General features: G+C 44.6%; 1 protein-coding gene across 4 annotated transcripts in view; it reads left to right on the top strand.

The window, feature by feature from the left end:
- The first annotated feature begins 5,427 nt into the window (after window positions 1-5,427).
- Window positions 5,428-17,838, top strand: part of TP53BP1 (tumor protein p53 binding protein 1) — a 68,461-nt gene continuing 56,050 nt past the window's right edge. The window contains exons 1-10 of one of the 4 annotated variants that reach the window (XM_054040989.1): window positions 5,428-5,496; window positions 6,143-6,315; window positions 6,447-6,582; window positions 6,909-6,996; window positions 7,402-7,484; window positions 8,811-8,972; window positions 9,446-9,527; window positions 11,920-12,104; window positions 14,094-14,220; window positions 17,331-17,425. In XM_054040989.1, coding sequence (XP_053896964.1) covers window positions 6,151-6,315; window positions 6,447-6,582; window positions 6,909-6,996; window positions 7,402-7,484; window positions 8,811-8,972; window positions 9,446-9,527; window positions 11,920-12,104; window positions 14,094-14,220; window positions 17,331-17,425 — 1,123 coding nt within the window. In that variant the 5' untranslated portion in view covers window positions 5,428-5,496; window positions 6,143-6,150. Of the gene's footprint in view, window positions 5,497-5,543; window positions 5,641-6,142; window positions 6,316-6,446; window positions 6,583-6,908; window positions 6,997-7,401; window positions 7,485-8,177; window positions 8,264-8,810; window positions 8,973-9,445; window positions 9,528-11,919; window positions 12,105-14,093; window positions 14,221-17,330; window positions 17,426-17,838 lie in introns of those variants that run through there. The other 3 variants (XM_054040992.1, XM_054040991.1, XM_054040993.1) reach the window with 3 other exon arrangements.

Raw genomic sequence — 17,838 nt, 5'->3', positions numbered from 1 at the left:
CCCCTCCCCCCACCGCATGGCTGGTATCAGGGAAGATCCCTGCTTGCCAAAGGCGAAAAGCTCAGCACCAATTCCCCCCCCCACCCCCACCCCCTTGGCTAACTGCAGGGAAGGATTTCTTTTCTGCCACAGGCAAACAGCCCAGTAGGAACGGCCACCTCTGTCCCCTTAATTAAATTCCCATATTTCAACCAGGTTACCATGAGCGATAGCAGTCTCCTGAGGATTACACAGCGAGATAAAGAACGATGTTGATTGAATGCCGGCAAACACCGGGACCATACACTGCCAGGCTTTGTCAGGCAATGATACCAGATTACTTGCTACTAGCATGGCGTGGTCAAGTGTCCTACCTTGGAGGACGGAATAAGGCTGCACTTCCCAGAAACCTTCTGCAAAGGCTTTTGGAGTACCTCCGGGAGAGCTTCATGGAGATGTCCCTGGAGGATTTCCGCTCTATCCCCAGACATGTTAACAGACTTTTCCAGTAGCTGTACTGGCCGCGAATGCATCCCAAGTCCTCAGGGCAAATTAATAATTAAAAAACGCTTGCTTTTAAACCATGTTTTATATTTTAAAAGGTAAACTCACCTGAGGTCCCTTCCATAGGGTCATGGTCTTGGGTACTGGCTTGGGAGGGTACTTCAGTCAGGCTGAGAAAAAGATCCTGGCTGTTGGGGAGAACAGAGTGCTGTGTGCTCTCCGCAAGCTCATCGTCGTCCTCCTCTTCCCCGTCCGCAGAATCTTCAGGTGTGGCTGATAAGATTACCCCCGCCTCGGAATCCACGGTCAGAGTTGGGGTAGTGGTGGCGGCCCCCTCTAGAATTGCATGCAGCTCAGCATAGAAGCAGCATGTCTGCGGCTCTGACCCGGAGCGACCGTTTGCCTCCTTTGTTTTCTGATAGGCTTGTCTGAGCTCCTTGACAGAAATTGATTTTAAGAGCCCTTTATTTAGAAATAAATGGCTTTGTTGTGTGGACGGTTGCAGGGTTAATTCTATTTAACGCTGCTAAATTCAAATTAAACTCATAGTGTAGACCAGGCCTAAGAAAAGAGGGCAAAAATAAACCTGGCCAGATCCCACCCTAAATCTTTGGTGCAATTTCCAGAGAAGTCACTTTATAGACTGACGGTGATATATTGACCAGTGTTTTGTGCATTGTCTTCTGCTGAGTGTTTTTTTTTTTTTTTTTTAATTTGAAATGTTATCACTATACAGTATGGACAGTGGTCCCTTGGAGACAAATAGGAACAGGGAGGGCTGAGTATTGTTTGGCTGGAGACAGGCTTTAAGCTGAATCTTAGGGCAGCAGCTCATTAACTTCTATAGTGAAGAAATAAAACCTCTTTCTTTATAAGAGAAAAAACTAGAAAGTTAACTTTTTAGAAAAATGAAATATTAGATTAAATACAAAAGATTGTTAATCCAACTTTAAGGTTCAGTTAACTTTCAGATTCACTAAATATGAGTGCTTAAGGTGAACCTTTAACTCTGCCCCCTTCACATATAAATTATTACAATGTCTTTAATTACATACTCATGTACTGGTTCTCAGACAGAACATATCAAATACTTTCCTACACCCTTACGTGCATATTATTGTTGTTTTACAATACCTTAAAGAGTGCTGAGCATATCCTGATGCAGATAAACTTTGATTGTTGCCTCCAAAGAGCTTAAAACAAAACTCAGAAACAATACATGAGGGATATAGGATGTAACAAATCAGACAGGAGGGAGAGTTTATAAGATCATATGGATACTTAGTTCATGGTTTCTGTAGTAAATAACATTGAAATTAAAAATGGAAATTTTAGACAGAAATTTCTCCAATAGAAGAATTGGGTCTTCAGGAAAGGGTTGTGGTTCAGCTCAAGGAGGGCACTCCAAGCATAGAGGGAAGTGTGGAAAAATATGGGTAAAAAGGGCATCTAGACTGGCATTACTGACAAGGTGAAGTGACATCATAACAAGTGAGGCTGCCTGAGTGAGGAGGAACACAGTCCTGCAGGGCCTTGAAAATAAGGACAAGACACAGCAATCTGATGCAGTGAAGCAGGGGAGGCCAGTAGCAGCACTGGAAAATTGCTACTATCAGTCAGTCATGAAACACACCTAACTATTTGCACAGTGAATGATGGAAGGGCTCTTGCTTTACTTACTACACACCACACAAGATGCACCTTACAAGCATATAGGAAAAAGAGTATTTGAGAAATAGTTATGATCATGTAATTAGACTGCTCTATAGTAATGGCAGAGTTAAGGTTGCTTACTTGAGTGTTTAATGATGGAGCTCTAGCATTCTCCTGACAGCTCCCCCATACCCCACCATTTTCCAGTGAAATTCCTGAGCTTTGTTTTTTTCAGAAATATCATAATCTGGTGCTATTTGGCTGGACACCACCACAATCTCGTCTTGTACAAGCTCCTGGAGAGGTCATACTCATAAGCTTTGCCTGGACTATGAAAATTATCCATTATTGACTATTAATGTCTGCAATGAGAACACTTAAACTGTTCAACACTAGTTCAACTGCAGGTGTAGAAAGGAAAAATTGTGGCAGGCACCTGATACCTGGCACAATAATCCATTACTAGGGCTCCTAGGTACTATGGGAATACAAATAACAAAGAGAGACCAAGGTTAAAGTTTTAACTACACTACCAGAAATGATGCTGACTACTTTTTTTCCTTACCTAGACTTGGGACTCTTGGCAGATTAATTTTCAGTGCTTTTGGCATTTTTAGCACCAAGTCAATTAATTGTGCTAAATTGTGCTTTAACTGACACAGCAGTGAAAATGCTGGAAGCCACTGGAGTTGTATTTACACTAGAGCTCCCACTGATGTGGCTGAACTTGGTAGTGCTGAATATTTTGCTAACATGATCTAGTAATATAGACAGGGCCTTGCAGTTGAACAGTGTTCAGAACCCATTGTTGGCACCTGTCATCATCAGTGAGTAATTTGCATAGTGTAGACAACACTACAGCGTTGCATAAAAATTTTACTAGGGAAAATTTGCCCCTGTGCAGAGGGTTAGCACAAGGCCTATGAACACTTAACCCTTTGAGAACTTAAGTGGTCTAATTCATCTCCTTCCCACAATAGCAGAAAAAGAGGGCACTCAGTGAAATTAAATCTGTTGCTTTTCAGAATTGATAAAAGGGAATACTGGCGGTTCCACAGCATTGAACAGATCTGGAAAGTATTGTGTCAGAGTATCATTAAGGCAAAGACTCACATGCCTGGGAGCCGCAGAGCCTGAGCGTGGGAAGGAGGGAGCTGGGGGGCGCACGGGGGCCTCTGCCCGCATGCATCTGCTGCAGCCTGCAGGAGCCTCCCTCCCCCTGGGGGGGAGGCGCCAGGCTGCAGCCTAGGCAGGAGGGGTGGGGGGTGCGGCTGCTCCCCGCTAGCGGCGCCGCTGCCTTTGCAGGGCTCCTGCCATCCTGTGCCACACCGGCTCCTCCATGGCTAGGGCTCACCGCTGACGCTCTGGCTCTCCGGTGCCTCCGGAAGGCGGCTCCTCCCTACCGAGCCAGGGCACCGCTTTTTGGCGCCCCCAGGGCCGTCCTTAGGATTTATGGGGACCTATGCAGCAATATTAAACTGGTGCCTCTATGCCCGACGGCAGCCTGAGCTTGCAGCCCGGCGAGGGCGGGGTCAGAGGGACAAGGCAGAAAGAATAATAAGGCGCCCGGCCCGCCTCATGGTGGCGGAGAGTCACAGTTCCCCGCAGAAACCCCTGTACCTTCTCCCTCACGCAGAATGGACATGCAGAAGGTACCTAATTAAAAGCACTAAACTTGGGAATAAAAAATATCAGTCACAGGTTTTTTGATATGCCCTGAAGTTTGTCAGACATTTATTTGCAAAAACTTTGTAGTAAGGGTGAGTCAGCTGTCTTGCTGAATACAACATTAAATATTATGGAATACATGATGCAGCTCTTCTCTGTTTTACATTTTCTTAATCAGTATTTCTAAGCTGATTTTATATTTTAAATGTACTCTTAAGCCTTCATAAAGTTATCATTCCAGATTACTACATATTTAACTCACTGAAACAGACTTTATTTTAAATTAATCAGTCACAAAAGGTTTAGTGTGTTCATAACAATGTTCATTGCTTTTAAAAAAAGGGAACACTAATTTACTGTGTGATATCTCCATAACAATACACATGTTTATGAAATTTCACCAACTTTAAAAAATATGTTTCCAAAGATTTTAGGCATAACAAAGGATTTTATATCGTACTAAGGTACTGAATTTGCTTAAAACTAGTTCATCAGATAGTCAGAAGTAAAGAAAGGGAAACTCTTTGTCCAGCTATCTGGAAGCAAAGGGCTGTTGCTTCTTTCAATTGGGGGTGGGGGGGAGGGCAGAGGGGGTGAAGAGAGAAATGGATGGACAGAAAGGACAGGAAGACTTTGGAAGTAAAAGTTTTTTTACTATAGTAATTAAAATGTGTATTTTAGATAAGGGGGGTCTTTTGAAGAATTTATTTAAAAAACCATATGTCTGAAGATCCAAGCATTTAAGGCTAAAGATGATTGTGCATCTAAAAATCTATGCAAGGATTTTTTAGAGATGTGATTTTATAAGCTTCACCAATAAGGTGACCAGACAGCAAGTGTGAAAAATTGGGACAGTGGTGGGGGGTAATAGGTGCCTATATAAGACAAAGCCCCAAATATTGGGACTGTCCCTATAAAATCGGGACATCTGGTCACCCTATTCACCAGCTCACTAATGAAATATTTTTAAAGCAAATTTTACACTAAGGTCCTGTAGACCAGGGGTCGGTAACGTTCGGCACGTGACTCGCCAGGGTAAGCACCCTAGCGGGCCGGGCCAGTTTATTTACCTGCTGACGGGACAGGTTTGGCTGATCGCGGCCCCCACTGGCCGCGGTTCGCCGTCCTGGGCCAATGGGGGCAGCGGGAAGCGGCGTGGGCCAAGGGATGTGCATGCTCAGTGCACCCACAGTAGGGAATTCTGAGAGGACGCTTTTTGTGTCATCACAACCAGGGTAATTGTTACCCCCTTGCCCCCTTGTGCGGGGGTTTTACCCTCAGCCAGAGCGCTACCCTCTGGCAGCACCTCACCCCTGGGCTTAACTCCATCTCTGCTTCTAGCTGCTTGACCCCCTCAGTCAGTTTTCATCCCCTGCTCAGATCCTGGCCACCCCCCACCTCGGATGTGTCCCCTTTGGGCCGCAGACTCTTACCGCGAACAAGGGCAGGGGGAAGGGCAGTGGCTTCAGCAGATGTTACTGAGCATGCTCAGTTCGTGTGCGCATGCTCAGTACACTCCAAGTCGCCCATTGCTACAGGGAGCAGTTTCCTGTACGACACCTGGCCCGGGGCTTGCGGGAGGCAGGGCCAAGCCGCTCCCTGGGAGCGCGCACCGCGGGCGGCCTCGCCTCTCTTCCTCGGCAGCCGGCCCGGGCCTGTGACTGTGCCCGCCCCCAGCTCCGGCCGGCCTGGGTCAGTCTCTGCCTCTGGAGCCGGAGGGGGCGGGGAGGAAGCTCTGCGTTGTTGTGGTAACCACGCAGCCGTGCGTGGGGCGGGACGTGCTGCGGCAGCGGCGCCCATCAGCGAGGCTGAAGCATGAGCAGCCGCGGGAAGCAGGCAAGCGGCGGGGCCCAGCCAAACGCGGCCCTCCTTGGGGGGCGGGGCGCTCAGACGTGCCCTGGTTCCTGGGGCCGCCCCGCTGTTAGGGGCTTTGTTTGATACAGGGCCTTATTACCCGTCCTGATCGGTCCCCCTGGCTCTCCGGTCTCCCTCCGGGAGTGGGCGTGTGAGCCGGGCCGCTCGTGAGGGACAGCCGTGTGCGGGCCCAAACCCGGGGCCCGGTTGTTCCCGGGGCTCTAGTCCCTCCTAACCGTGCAGTCCCCGAGGGGAGGTGGGAGCCGTCAGAGGGGACGGGGGAGATGTCATGCGTGCAGGGAGTATGATGCGGGGGGATTGGCCACCGGTGCTACCCGAGGAGGGATGTGAGAGCTCGAAGCTCTAGTTTGGGTGTTAGTATCCATCTCCTGTATCTGCCTAGGCACCAGAGGGAATCAGAATAACTTCCACAGTACCTGCAGCAAGTTCTAGCTGCATTGACCCCTTTGTCTTCTCTCTTTAGGGCAGTGGATGGACCCCAGCCAGAGCCAGCTAGATTTAGGCTTCTCTCAGCAGGACACTCCCTGCTTGATAGTTGAGGACTCCCAGCCAGAGAGTGCAGTGATAGAGGACACTGCTCATGGCTGCCTCAGGCTGCTAGCCCTACCTCTTCCCAACTGCCAGAGCCCAGTACTGGTGAGTGAAAGTTCCTTTGAGGGAGGTAGGCAGGAAGTGAAATACAAGTTTCTATGTAGATGTGTGTTGATATGTAGTTTGCTTGGGCTGTGTGGGAGAAGTAAGCTCAATTTAGGCTGAATTCTCTCCAGGTGTCTAATGAAGAACGGGAGATGCAGAAATCAGGTACATGTGTTTTACAGGAGATAATGACCAGTCCTCAGGGTAGCAAACTGGCTGCTGGTGGAGGAGGAGAAGACAGAGGCCATGAGGAAAAGCCGCTCACAGGTGAGGGAGTACAAGTAACTTTTACCTTTTATTTATCTCTGAGAAGTTAACATTCTCCGGTTGCAGGAGAATGAATTTTAGAGCAATGCTTGTGTTGATGACATTTGGGGGTTGCTGGCTTTGGAGAGGATGGTACCAGGGCTTTGGGAATCATTATGAAGAGCTGAGTATCAAGGCATGTGACCATGGAAGGGGTGAGTGGGCTAAGCAAGTATAACAGTGAGCTGTTATTGTCAGAGCGCTGCTGACTTCCTCGCTCCTCAATGTCCGTCCCTATAGCCAGAAGTTTGCCTCTCTTCCATTCTAATGGTCTATTATGTTTTCAGAGTCCACGGACAGTTCTACCCATCTGGACACGACTGGTTCACTCAGCCAAGTTATTGATCGATTGCCTCAGCCTACCAAGAACAACAGGTGGATAGAATATTCCTTGCCCTTGCCTCCACCCCCATCTCCATTTCTGTTTGTCTTAGAGGGATTATTTTAGTGACCTTCCCCCTTATGTGGTGGCATAGGCTGGAACGCCAGTGCCGCTGGGGTTAACTGATGTGTAACAGTACAATAGCGAATCAATTCAGAATGCAGCAGAAAATCCTATTTGTGAAATTTAGCACATTTCCTGGAACTCTGAGAGATCCTCTGGGATGGTTCAGATGTACTGAGGAACAGCCCTGAATTCAGGGGACAGCGATTTCTTTTTTTTTTTTAGATGCTGAGGGACCCATGTGTGAACAAAAATAAACTTAAGAAAACAGCCTGAAAAAGCCCCCAGTGTGCTATATTTCTAACTGTCCAGATCATCTCTTCTCTCCACTGCAGGGTTCCTGGGATAGTAGCAGCTGCTGCTGAGGAAGCAGGTGAAGATGCCTCACACTGCACTACCCACTTGCCGGGTGCTGAAGGTAATTCTGCTCTAGACTCTTCAGTGACTTCCTCAGAGCATTAAAATCTGCTTGGAGCTCCATTAGCATGTGTGTGCATTTATATAATTTTCCCCTTCAGCAGGTTCACTGTTTCCCATCAGATTAAGATAATATGAAGCAACTGTTAAAAAATCAACCATTTGCTTAGAGAGCTCATCCCCAAATACTTTGGGGGCTTTAGAAATCAATACTGATCGTGTGCCCTGTGTTTGAAAACCATGAGTTTTCTACCCACCCATACACCCTCTCAAATGTCAGTGGAGTAGTTCTTATCCTTGCACTGGCTAAGGTCTTCAGGACAGGAAGAGGCTTAGGGGGGCATGGAAGTAGCCAGATCATTAGAATATAGTTGGGTTTTTCTAAAAGTTTGTTATGCTAGCAATAAAGGATACTTAATGTGATGGCTGTCATTAAATGTTAGCATTTACCCATAAGTGCTACACTTGGAGGCTGAATTACCATAATTATTTCCTGGGATACAGTACATTACCTGATGCCGTTGTTTGTTAACTTGTTGGCAAATGAGGGCTTTTTAATGTCAATCATTCAACCTGTGACGGGTTGGATCACAGAAACCCCCTTGGGAGCTGCCACCTGATGTGCTAAGACTACTTCTATCCCTGTTTTCACTGCCAGCTCAGGACTCCAGCCCCCTGTCTTGCTGAGACAGACACTCCCGTCTGCTGCAACAAAGACCCAGAGTCTGAATTACTTGCCCCAAATTACTTGCCAGCACACACGTTGAGCAAGACTCACAGGTAAAACACAGCCATCTGCAGACAATGGTCCTGGTTAATTGGAGTCATCAAGATTCCAAACCACCATTAATGGTCCACACTTTGCATAATTACAATAGGCCCTCAGAGTTATATTTCATATTCCTAGTTTTAGATACAAGAGTGGTACATTTATACAAATAGGATGATCACACAGTAGATTATAAGCTTTGTAATGATACCTTACAAGAGACCTTTTGCATGAAGCATATCCTAGTTACATTATATTCACTTGTCATATTTTTATAGAACCATATAGACTGCACAACATCACAGTACCTATTATATTATTCGTTTATTTTAATTATTAAAGAGGGGCTGTGCAGCTTTTGTAGACTACTGAGAGCAGCTGAGTTTTTCTGTCTCAGTGTTTAGTAGCTCAGAGTTATAGTAGGCACTTTAATGGGTCCTCTCTCTGGGAAGGTGTCTGTGAGCTAGCTAACTATTTTGTTTCAGTGTGCAATGAGGGTCAATTCTAATGGCAATTTGTACATAAATTATTTTTTTCTTTATGGATGTTTGGTGCTAGATTCTGGCACATCGCAATTGGGTTTTGGAGCTCTGGAACTCTCACAAAGCCAGGACTTCGAGGGAGACTCAACATTGAGTGAAGAGGGCAGAGGGCACCAGCTTCAGCCAGCAGGCACTGTCCCTACCTGTTCTAATCCCATGAGGAATGACCCTAATGAGGGTATGTAAATGGTCTTGTTCATAGAGACCTTTTCCTTAGATGGTAAATTTCTCTCTGCATCCTTTTGAGTTGTAGGTGGCATGTTTCCTCTGATAGGAAGTGCAAGAGTAGGAAGGATATTAAAGCTACCCAAAGCTTGAGAAGGGGAATTCTGCCTTCCTGTTTCCTTTGGGCTTGTTCCTTCACTGTTGTGTTGTTGCCCAAGTGTCAACATCTGTCTCTTTCTAGGGGCACCTCTTTTCTTAGCTAGCTTCTAACAATCCAGAAAATCTGACACTGAATCTATTTTTTGCTACAGACCTCACAATCCCTTTCTTGCTTTCTCTATCAATGGACCTTCTAGATTAGATTGTAAATTTATGACAGGGTTGTGTTGGGATCTGTGTAATATGAAGTGCCAAGCACACTCATTGATACTTGTTAGCACAGATTATTTAAATTGAGTAACAAATGTTTTCTGTATCTCCTGCTAGAGCTGCACATAGTTAGGAGTGAAGCTCTGTCCACTGGAGAAAGTTACACTGGTGTACCGTGCCAGCAAGAGAAGTCTGGAAGGTAAAACAACTGCCCTCTCTGTAGGCACCTTGGGTGGGGGCATGCAGAAGGAGGAAAGCTGAGAAAACAACAAGTATTACTGCTTGTAACAAAGTGCTGCAGGGCCCTGTTGGCTCCTGCCCCTGTTGGGCTAATAAAGACTAAGAGACCCTGTGTTCAATAACCACCCATGCAATTTATTTACAGGCTGTGCTCTTACCATCTTTTCACCCTCTAAGTAGCCCTTTATTGTCTGCAGGCAGAAAGGAGGGGAGAGCTACCTCCCTGCTTCCACTACCTGCCTTTTCCCTTTCTTCCTGTCGTTTTCCCCCCCCCAGGCTTTTATACAGCCCCACCCTAATTAGGCAGCAGCTATCTCTGCTTCCCCAATTAGGGCTAGGTGGTCTAACCAGCTCCAATTAAGGGAGATGACAGATGGAGTGACAGAGGGCTGGCTCAGCAGTTCCTGCTCAGTGCCCTGTCACACTGTAGGAAGTTCTCAGGCAGTATAAGTTGCTGAATGCCCCAGTAATGGGGGCTGAGGAGAGCTCCCATCCTTTCCTGGCTGGGAGGGGGGTGGGGTGGAAATGGTCATATGACTTCTATTTTTATTTTTTTATGTGGCAATGCAATAGGCTAGAAGAAAATACTAGTGTCTCATTTTTAACTTTAGAAAGCAACATATTTATTAAAGGACATTTTGAAACCCATGTCACTGTCCCTGTTTTCAGGGAATGGGCTGTGGTCTCTCGGGTGTTTGTTAATGATACTCTGTTGGGTATTGGAGAGTTTCACTGTTGAAAGTTTTATAATTTTGTTTAACCAAAAAAGTTGTTTTTATTAATAACTCTTAATTATAAAACTTGCAACGGTGAAACTCTCCAATTTCACTGTTAACTGGCAAAGCATATTCTTTAGGTTCCACTTGCATTGTCCAATTTTCATGATAGCGGCTTCCTGTTCAATAAGTAATAGGGCTGTCAAGTAATTAAAAAAACTAATCGCTCGATTAAAAAGATTAATAAATGAATTGATTAAACAATAATAGAATACCATTTATATAAATATTTTTGGATGTTTTCCACTTTTTCTAAATATATTGATTTCAATTACAAACAGAATACAAAGTGTACGGTGCTCACTTTATATTTTTATTAATATTTGCACTGTAAAAATAAAATAAATAGTATTTTTCAATTCACCTAATACAAGTACTGTAGTGCAATCTCTTTATTGTGAAAGCACAACTTACAAATATAGATTTTTTTGTGTTGTTACATAACTGTTTTGTTTTTGAGTGCAATGTAAAACTTTAGCGCCTACAAGTCCACTCAGTCCTACTACTTGTTTGTCTGTGCAACTGGCTGAACAAGATGTACTTAAGATTCTTATGTCCCTTCATGCTTCAGCCACCATTCCAGAGGACATGCATCCATGCTGATGACTGGTTCTGTTCGATAACAGTCCAAAGCAGTGCAGACGGATGCATGTTCATTTTTATCATCTGAATCAGATGTCACCAGCAGAAGGTTGATTTTCTTTTTTGGTGATTCAGGTTCTGTAGTTTCTGCACCGGAGTGTTGCTCTTTTAAGACTTTTTTGAAAGCATGCTCCACAGCCTGTCCCTCTCAGATTTTGGAAGGCACTTCAGATTCTTAAATCTTGGGTCAAGTGCTGTAGCTGTCTTTAGAAATCTCACATTGGTACCTCCTTCTTTGCGTTTGTCAAATCTGCAGTGAAAGTGTTCTTAAAACGAACAACATGGTGAGTCATCATCCGAGACTGCTATAACATGAAATATATGGCAGAATGCAGCTAAAACACAGAGCAGGAGACTCTCCCCCAAGGAGTTCAGTCACAATTTTTTTAACAAGTGTCATCAGCATGGAAGCATGTCCCCTGGAATGGTGGCCATTTTGTATTGGTGTAGTGTAACGGTGGTGTACACTTTGTATTCTGTGTTGTAATTGATATCAATGTTTTTGAAAATGTAGAAAAACATCCAAAATATTTAATAAATTTCAATTGGTATTCTATTGTTTAATAGTGCGATTAAAACTGTGATTAATCGCGATTAATTTTTTTGAGTTAATCGCATGAGTTAACTGCAATTAATCGACAGCCCTAATAAGTAATGTTTTAAAATTCTATTTAAAACCTGTTTTTGCAACTTATGTAATGAGCTGAAATCCGAACCTTGAGTTTACTTTTTATTATAAAGTGTTTAACTCCGCTTTAAATTCTACTTACTCCCACCCCATATTAACACTGGGCAGGTGTATTTTGACATGGGTAAAAATGTTGTATTTGTTCCTGCTATCATTGTGGTGAGGACAAGTGACTAGATTTTTGTACCGGGGCTGGTAAATATTCATGATAGTTCTGCAATGCTACTATAAATTGAATTTCCCAGGTCAGAGGTTATGTCTAGCTCTCCCAGAATTCCACAACAACACAAAGAGATCAGCAGGATACAAATGTCTGTCTGCAACACGCTTGAAAGTGAGTTGCCTGCTGAGAAGAGACCTGATCCTTGTCTGCAGGAGTCAGAGATTTTGTCAACTCAGGAAGATATGTTTTCCCAGAGCCACACAACAGGTAAAAACAGACCAACTAATGCCAAAGTATCCATCCCAAGGGAGCAGTCACTGTTCTGTTTTTTAGCTGGGGGCTATGCATCTGTCACAGGGTGACTGGCCCCTTTAAAAGGAAGTGGGGTCCAGCGCAACTGGACTGATTATATGCTGCCCCCACTGGACTTGAGGGAAGGCAGCTGGGGCTTATAAGGGTGGTTATCTGCAGCTGCCTGTAGACACTGTAGGAGTAAGAGAGCTCCTGTGAGGTCCTGAGTCAGCAGGGGGAAGTCATCAGAGGGGAAGTCTGGTGGAGAAGGTCAAACTCTAGGCAAGAGGTGCTGGGAAAGCAAGAAGACACTTCCTCAGTGGGAAGGGCTATGTCCAGCTTGGATTTGGGACAAAAATATTGAACTGTAATAAGATAACAGATCCTCAGAGGAGGGGCGGACCTAGCTGAAATTGGGATAAAGACTTCGTAGGTTTTACTTATGTTTTGAAAGACTTTATGCAGGATTTAAACTGGATCCCAGATGGCGAAATGTTTAAATATCTCGACTGTGTGGACTTTTTAAGGGATATTACTGCGCAGATGTGCCCTTTGACAGCAACTTACAGGGAAGCAGGTTACAGTTGGCAGAATGCTTTGAGTGTGTTTGATTAAACTAATGTTTCTGTTCCTGTGAAAGTACTTTGGAAAGCAAAACACAGCCTTCTCCTGTGTGAGGAGCGTTCAAATGTTCTCTCGTTGTTCTGAAGTGAATCATAATAATGCCATTAGAATGGGTTGTTTGAGCATTCCTCCCTTTTCCCTGCACTCCCCTCTTTCCCCCCCAAAAAAGGCATGGCAGTAAAACTGCTAATCCTTTTATGTGACACCAGAAAAAGTATGGGCACATATTTTAAGCCTTGTCCATGTTGGGGAAACTTATCCCCCAAATTCCTATTAGTTCAGCTGAACTGGTATTCTAATTGGTACAAGTGCTAGTGTAAAGGCTCCAGCAACCAGAATCATTTTAACCATATTTCAGTTAGACTTGCTTTTCAGTAAGTTTAGCAATACTTGGCTGTATGAACAAGGGTATATAGAGGAGGAATAGGGAGGTTGTCATATATATATAGCACTGGTGAGCCCATACTGGAATATTGTGTCCCCTTCTTGTATCCACACGACAAAGGGATATTGAAGAATTGGAGGGATTTCAGAAAAGAGTCACAAAAATGAATTGAGGTCTGTAAAACATGACTTACCATGAGAGACTTAAGACATTCTACTTGGCTTATTAAAAAGAAGGTTAAAAAGGTGACTTGATCATGGTTTAAAGGCCTGGTCAAAACAAAATTGCACTGGTTTAACTAAAAGGTGTGATTTTTAAACATTAAACTGCTAAAACATTGTTAAACCTTCTGGTTGTAAAATCTACTTACCCTAATGAAAAGGGTAAAAGCAGTAAGTTTTTTCTTCTTTGTTGTTGCCGGAGCCTTGTCTACACTAGTGCTCCCACCAGTTCTAGCATTGATTTGGCTGAACTGGTATTGGAACCATTGAGAATTTTTTCCTACGTTCTTTAATGTAAACATTTATAATCCAGTATATGAGAGCAGGCCACTTTTGCCAGCCAGTAACGAGCCTTTTACCTCTTAGCCATATGACACTTGCATTTCATGTGCCTTGGACCTGTGATTCCAAAATCCCTTTTTGTCTCACTGAGAATATTGGTCTTTGTCAAACTGGGAGGTAACTTTACAGAAGTGAGGGGCGGAGGGATAGCTCAGTGGTTTGAGCATTGGCCTGCTAAACCTAGGGTTGTGAGTTCAATCCTTGAGGGGGCCACTTAAGGATCTGGGGCAAAATCAGTACTTGGTCCTGCTAGTGAAGGCAGGGGGTGGACTCAATGACCCTTTGGGGTCCCTTCCAGTTCAATGAGATAAGTATATCTCCATATATTAGTATTATTATTTTATTATAACTTGCTTTATAATAATCCAGTCTGTTTCCTCTTGCTCCAAATAGCTTCAGAGAGTGACTGTACCATAACCAGGGTGGAAGTGGGAGGTTCCGTGGCATGCACCCCTGCTGGCACTCTTCACCTCCTGCATCTCTCTGGGCAGGGGTCCCTTGGTCAGGAGAGTCTTTCCACGTAAGCAAAAAACAAAACACAACCCCACAACACACAATCAACACCTCTAATATGCACTTGTCCTGCATGGGATGAGTCACTGAGACAAACAGCCCAGCAGAGCAGGTGGGGTTAAATCTTCCAACATGGATTAAATTGTAATGTGGTTTTCTGCAAACTGAAGTCTTGGAAGCTTAATAGCTAATAAGGTATAATTCTGGCTTTTCACGCGGGTTTCCGTTGGGGGGAAGACACTGGGCTCATTAGTAACCTTTCAGCCTTCCTCAAGGAGAATAGGGGACCTTACCGGGTTTTCTGTTAGATGAGTGGGGACTTCGTGCTGCTTGTGTGAGAATTATACTCCTTTTGCCTTTTGGTTCTATTCAGGTTATGCCAAGTTGCAGGCTGTAGAGGAGTTGTAAAATCTGTTCAGTCTTGGCCTCCAAAGCGATAACTAAAAATTTAAGCTAATTATTTTTACCTTGTATCAGTTCTCCTGAACTCCCAATAGCTTTTTTGGGGAAGGTGTCCCCGGCTCCATGCACACTTCAGGATCTCCTTGCTAGCTATCTCTGAAATAAACTTCAGTGCAAAGCTGACTGAACGTTGATACTTCAGAGTGTCCACCTATGGCTGAGAAGATGGTGATGTAAAGAAGAGGGTTTAAAACTTGTTAGGCAGTGAGGAACTATTTGGGGAAAGGAGAGCCTACACAAAAGGAAATGGCTCCATTTTATTCAGAGGAGCCATACTTCTGATGCAGAAACACCTTGTTAATTTTCTGTGGCTAGGGTGGAGGTGTATTGTTTAAATTAGGAGAAATTGGGGGAAGTTGACTGGTACTAAAGTTGACTGTGGTCAGACAAAGTTCTCTGATGATACAAAGCTAACTCTTCTGGTAAAAGAACAGATCACTTCTTTTGACCTACGAACCTGGATCAATCCTCCCATTCCCTAGGATAGCCATTCACATCTTCACCAAGCACTAATCTCTTCATCACTGAGTCCCCCACTCTGTCAATCACCTGGCCTCTCTGAAGATAGGATATCTGCCTCTTGCCTGCCGCCCACCATCTTATGTTTCTGAGACTTCCAGACCATCAGTGTTAGTGACTTCTCCTCTAACACTGCTCCTCCTTGTTGTCTCTTCCCATGACATGGTTGTCGATTCTCTGCATTCTACACTCCCCTCCACCCTTGACTCCTTTGCCCCTCTCTCCCATCAGAAGGCCCACCCTAGCTCTTCCCCATCATCTGCATCCTCCACTGCCACATTCGCATAGCAGAACATCTGGCAGTAGTTCTGTGACCATGCTCACTTTCTCCACTACAGTTCTGTCTCTCCTCCTTCAGTTATGCTACCATCCTAGCCAAGCCCTCTGCTTCTCCACTCAGATTCCTGTGTGTGCAGTCCCATTCACTGGTTCACCACCTTTGACTCCTTTCTCAAACCTTCCCCAGCCCCACTTCACTCTCTACACTGGAGCTTACTGATTCTCTCCCCCCCCCCCCCCCCACCCCCGCCCCGACAAAACTGCCAAAATTAGACTTCTCAGCCTTCCCTTCCTCCCCACCACTTTCCCCATTGCCCCATCACTGAAACAAGAGCTTTTCATCCTCTGGTGGTGGTCTCTAACCCTTCAGCCTACCCTCGTAACCCCACCCAGGTCCCAATCTCCCTTTCATCCATTCTTCTCTGCACCCTTTGTCCTTATTAACCTGTCTCTCTCCTCTTTCTACTGTACAAGCATGCTTTAGTCTCTCCCACCTTTAAAACAAACAAACCTCCCCACCATTGACCCCCATGTAGTTCTGCAGAACTACTGGCCCATCTCTTTTCTCCCCTTCATGTCTAAATTAATTGAACAGACTGCTTACAGCTGCTGTCTGGAGTTCCTCTCTTCAAATTCCATCCCTGGCTATCTCCAATATGGCTTTTTTCTTTCCCCTGCACACCACTATCACAGTTCAGAACTGGTACTCCATCCTCATGTGTTAGAAGGATACAAAACAATAAATGGTATGAATGATTCCCATTTATCTCTTCTCATAATAGAAAAAACACGCGGATATAGTTAAACTCAAAGATAGCAGTTTAAAGCTGCTGAGAGGAAAGTTTTGTACAATGTATAACTAATCTGTGAAAAGCAACAGAGGGTCCTGTGGCACCTTTGAGACTAACAGAAGTATTGGGAGCATAAGCTTTCGTGGGTAAGAACCTCACTTGCATCTCACTTAGCCTGTCTGTCTGTTCCCCATCTGTACAACGGAGTAACAGCATTTCCCTACGGCTGTGGGGTACTGTGAGGGTAAATTCATTAAACATTGTGAGGCTTTCAGGTACTTTGATAATGGGGAGCATATAAGGACCTGAGATAATAAATTAGGGAACATGCTACAGAGCATAAGTCAACCATTAACTTCCTGCACTCAGGAAGAAACCTGCCCAGAGAGGAAGTTATTGCATAACTTTCTACCCCAGAGTTCCTTGCACTTTCCTCAGAAGTATCCAATATTAGAAGTTATCTGAGACAAGATACTAAATTAGATGTCTCCTCCATTCTTGACAGTTTGTTTTTGTTTCTATATGTCAGTACAATGCTTGTTTCCACATCTGTCGTCAAGTTATTTTAACTGCAGTCTGAATAAGTAGGAGTCTCCCTGCTTTTGGACTTCATGTTGTGATCTGTAGACTGTTGCTACATGGAAGCTGAGCTGCGGGTCCCCTGCCTGTACCCCTTTACAAGTTTCAGAGTAACAGCCGTGTTAGTCTGTATCCGCAAAAAGAAGAACAGGAGTACTTGTGGCACCTTAGAGACTAACAAATTTATTAGAGCATAAGCTTTCGTGGACTACAGCCCACTTCTTCGGATGCATCCGAAGAAGTGGGCTGTAGTCCACGAAAGCTTATGCTCTAATAAATTTGTTAGTCTCTAAGGTGCCACAAGTACTCCTGTTCTTCTTTTTACCCCTTTACAGTAATTTGAGGGATTTAAGCTCATTGGCTTGGTTGTCTTAGCTGGTGAACCAGGCTCCTGTTCTTAAAAGCTGGAGCTACTCTTGTGGAGTAAGAGAAATAACTAAAGCATTAACTGACCTGTGACTTGACTTTATTTTTTTTCTCTCTGCAGTTATTCTTCAGGCCTAATTACTCCTTCTCCTGGTGCCTTTGGATCCCATCCTCTTATCATCCCCAGCAGTCCCACAGAACAGGAAGAAACAAAAGGTAAAACTTCTGTGAATACTGATCTGGTTTTGGCTTTTCCCTATACGTACTCCTCCAGCCTGTGTGTGTAGCTTCCTTTAAACATCGCTTAGAATCATTTCCATATTGCAATCTGAGTAACAAGCGCCTCTCCTTCTCCTCCTGCACAGCCCTTCCCCCCAGAGTCTTCAAACTTGATTGATTTCTTAAGTGCACATGCGATTGGCCATTCCCACAGTGTCTCTCCCTGTACCTTTGGGAGAAGGTAGATAGCACATGAAGAGTATGGCATCATCAGCTAGTTTCCCTCTTCTCTTGGTAAGGTGGGGATGCACTGAACATTGGATGCTGAGGGTCAGTTGCCGTTGTGCTCCCTTGGAGGCAAGGCATTCATGTTACAGGATAGGTACTGCAGGGCAGCAGGAATCCCTCTT

The sequence above is a fragment of the Malaclemys terrapin genome, chromosome 10, assembly GCF_027887155.1.
Source record: "Malaclemys terrapin pileata isolate rMalTer1 chromosome 10, rMalTer1.hap1, whole genome shotgun sequence".
Lineage (NCBI taxonomy): Eukaryota > Metazoa > Chordata > Testudines > Emydidae > Malaclemys > Malaclemys terrapin.
The sequence above is the reverse complement of the archived record's forward strand: the minus strand, read 5'-3'. Positions and strand labels throughout refer to the sequence as shown.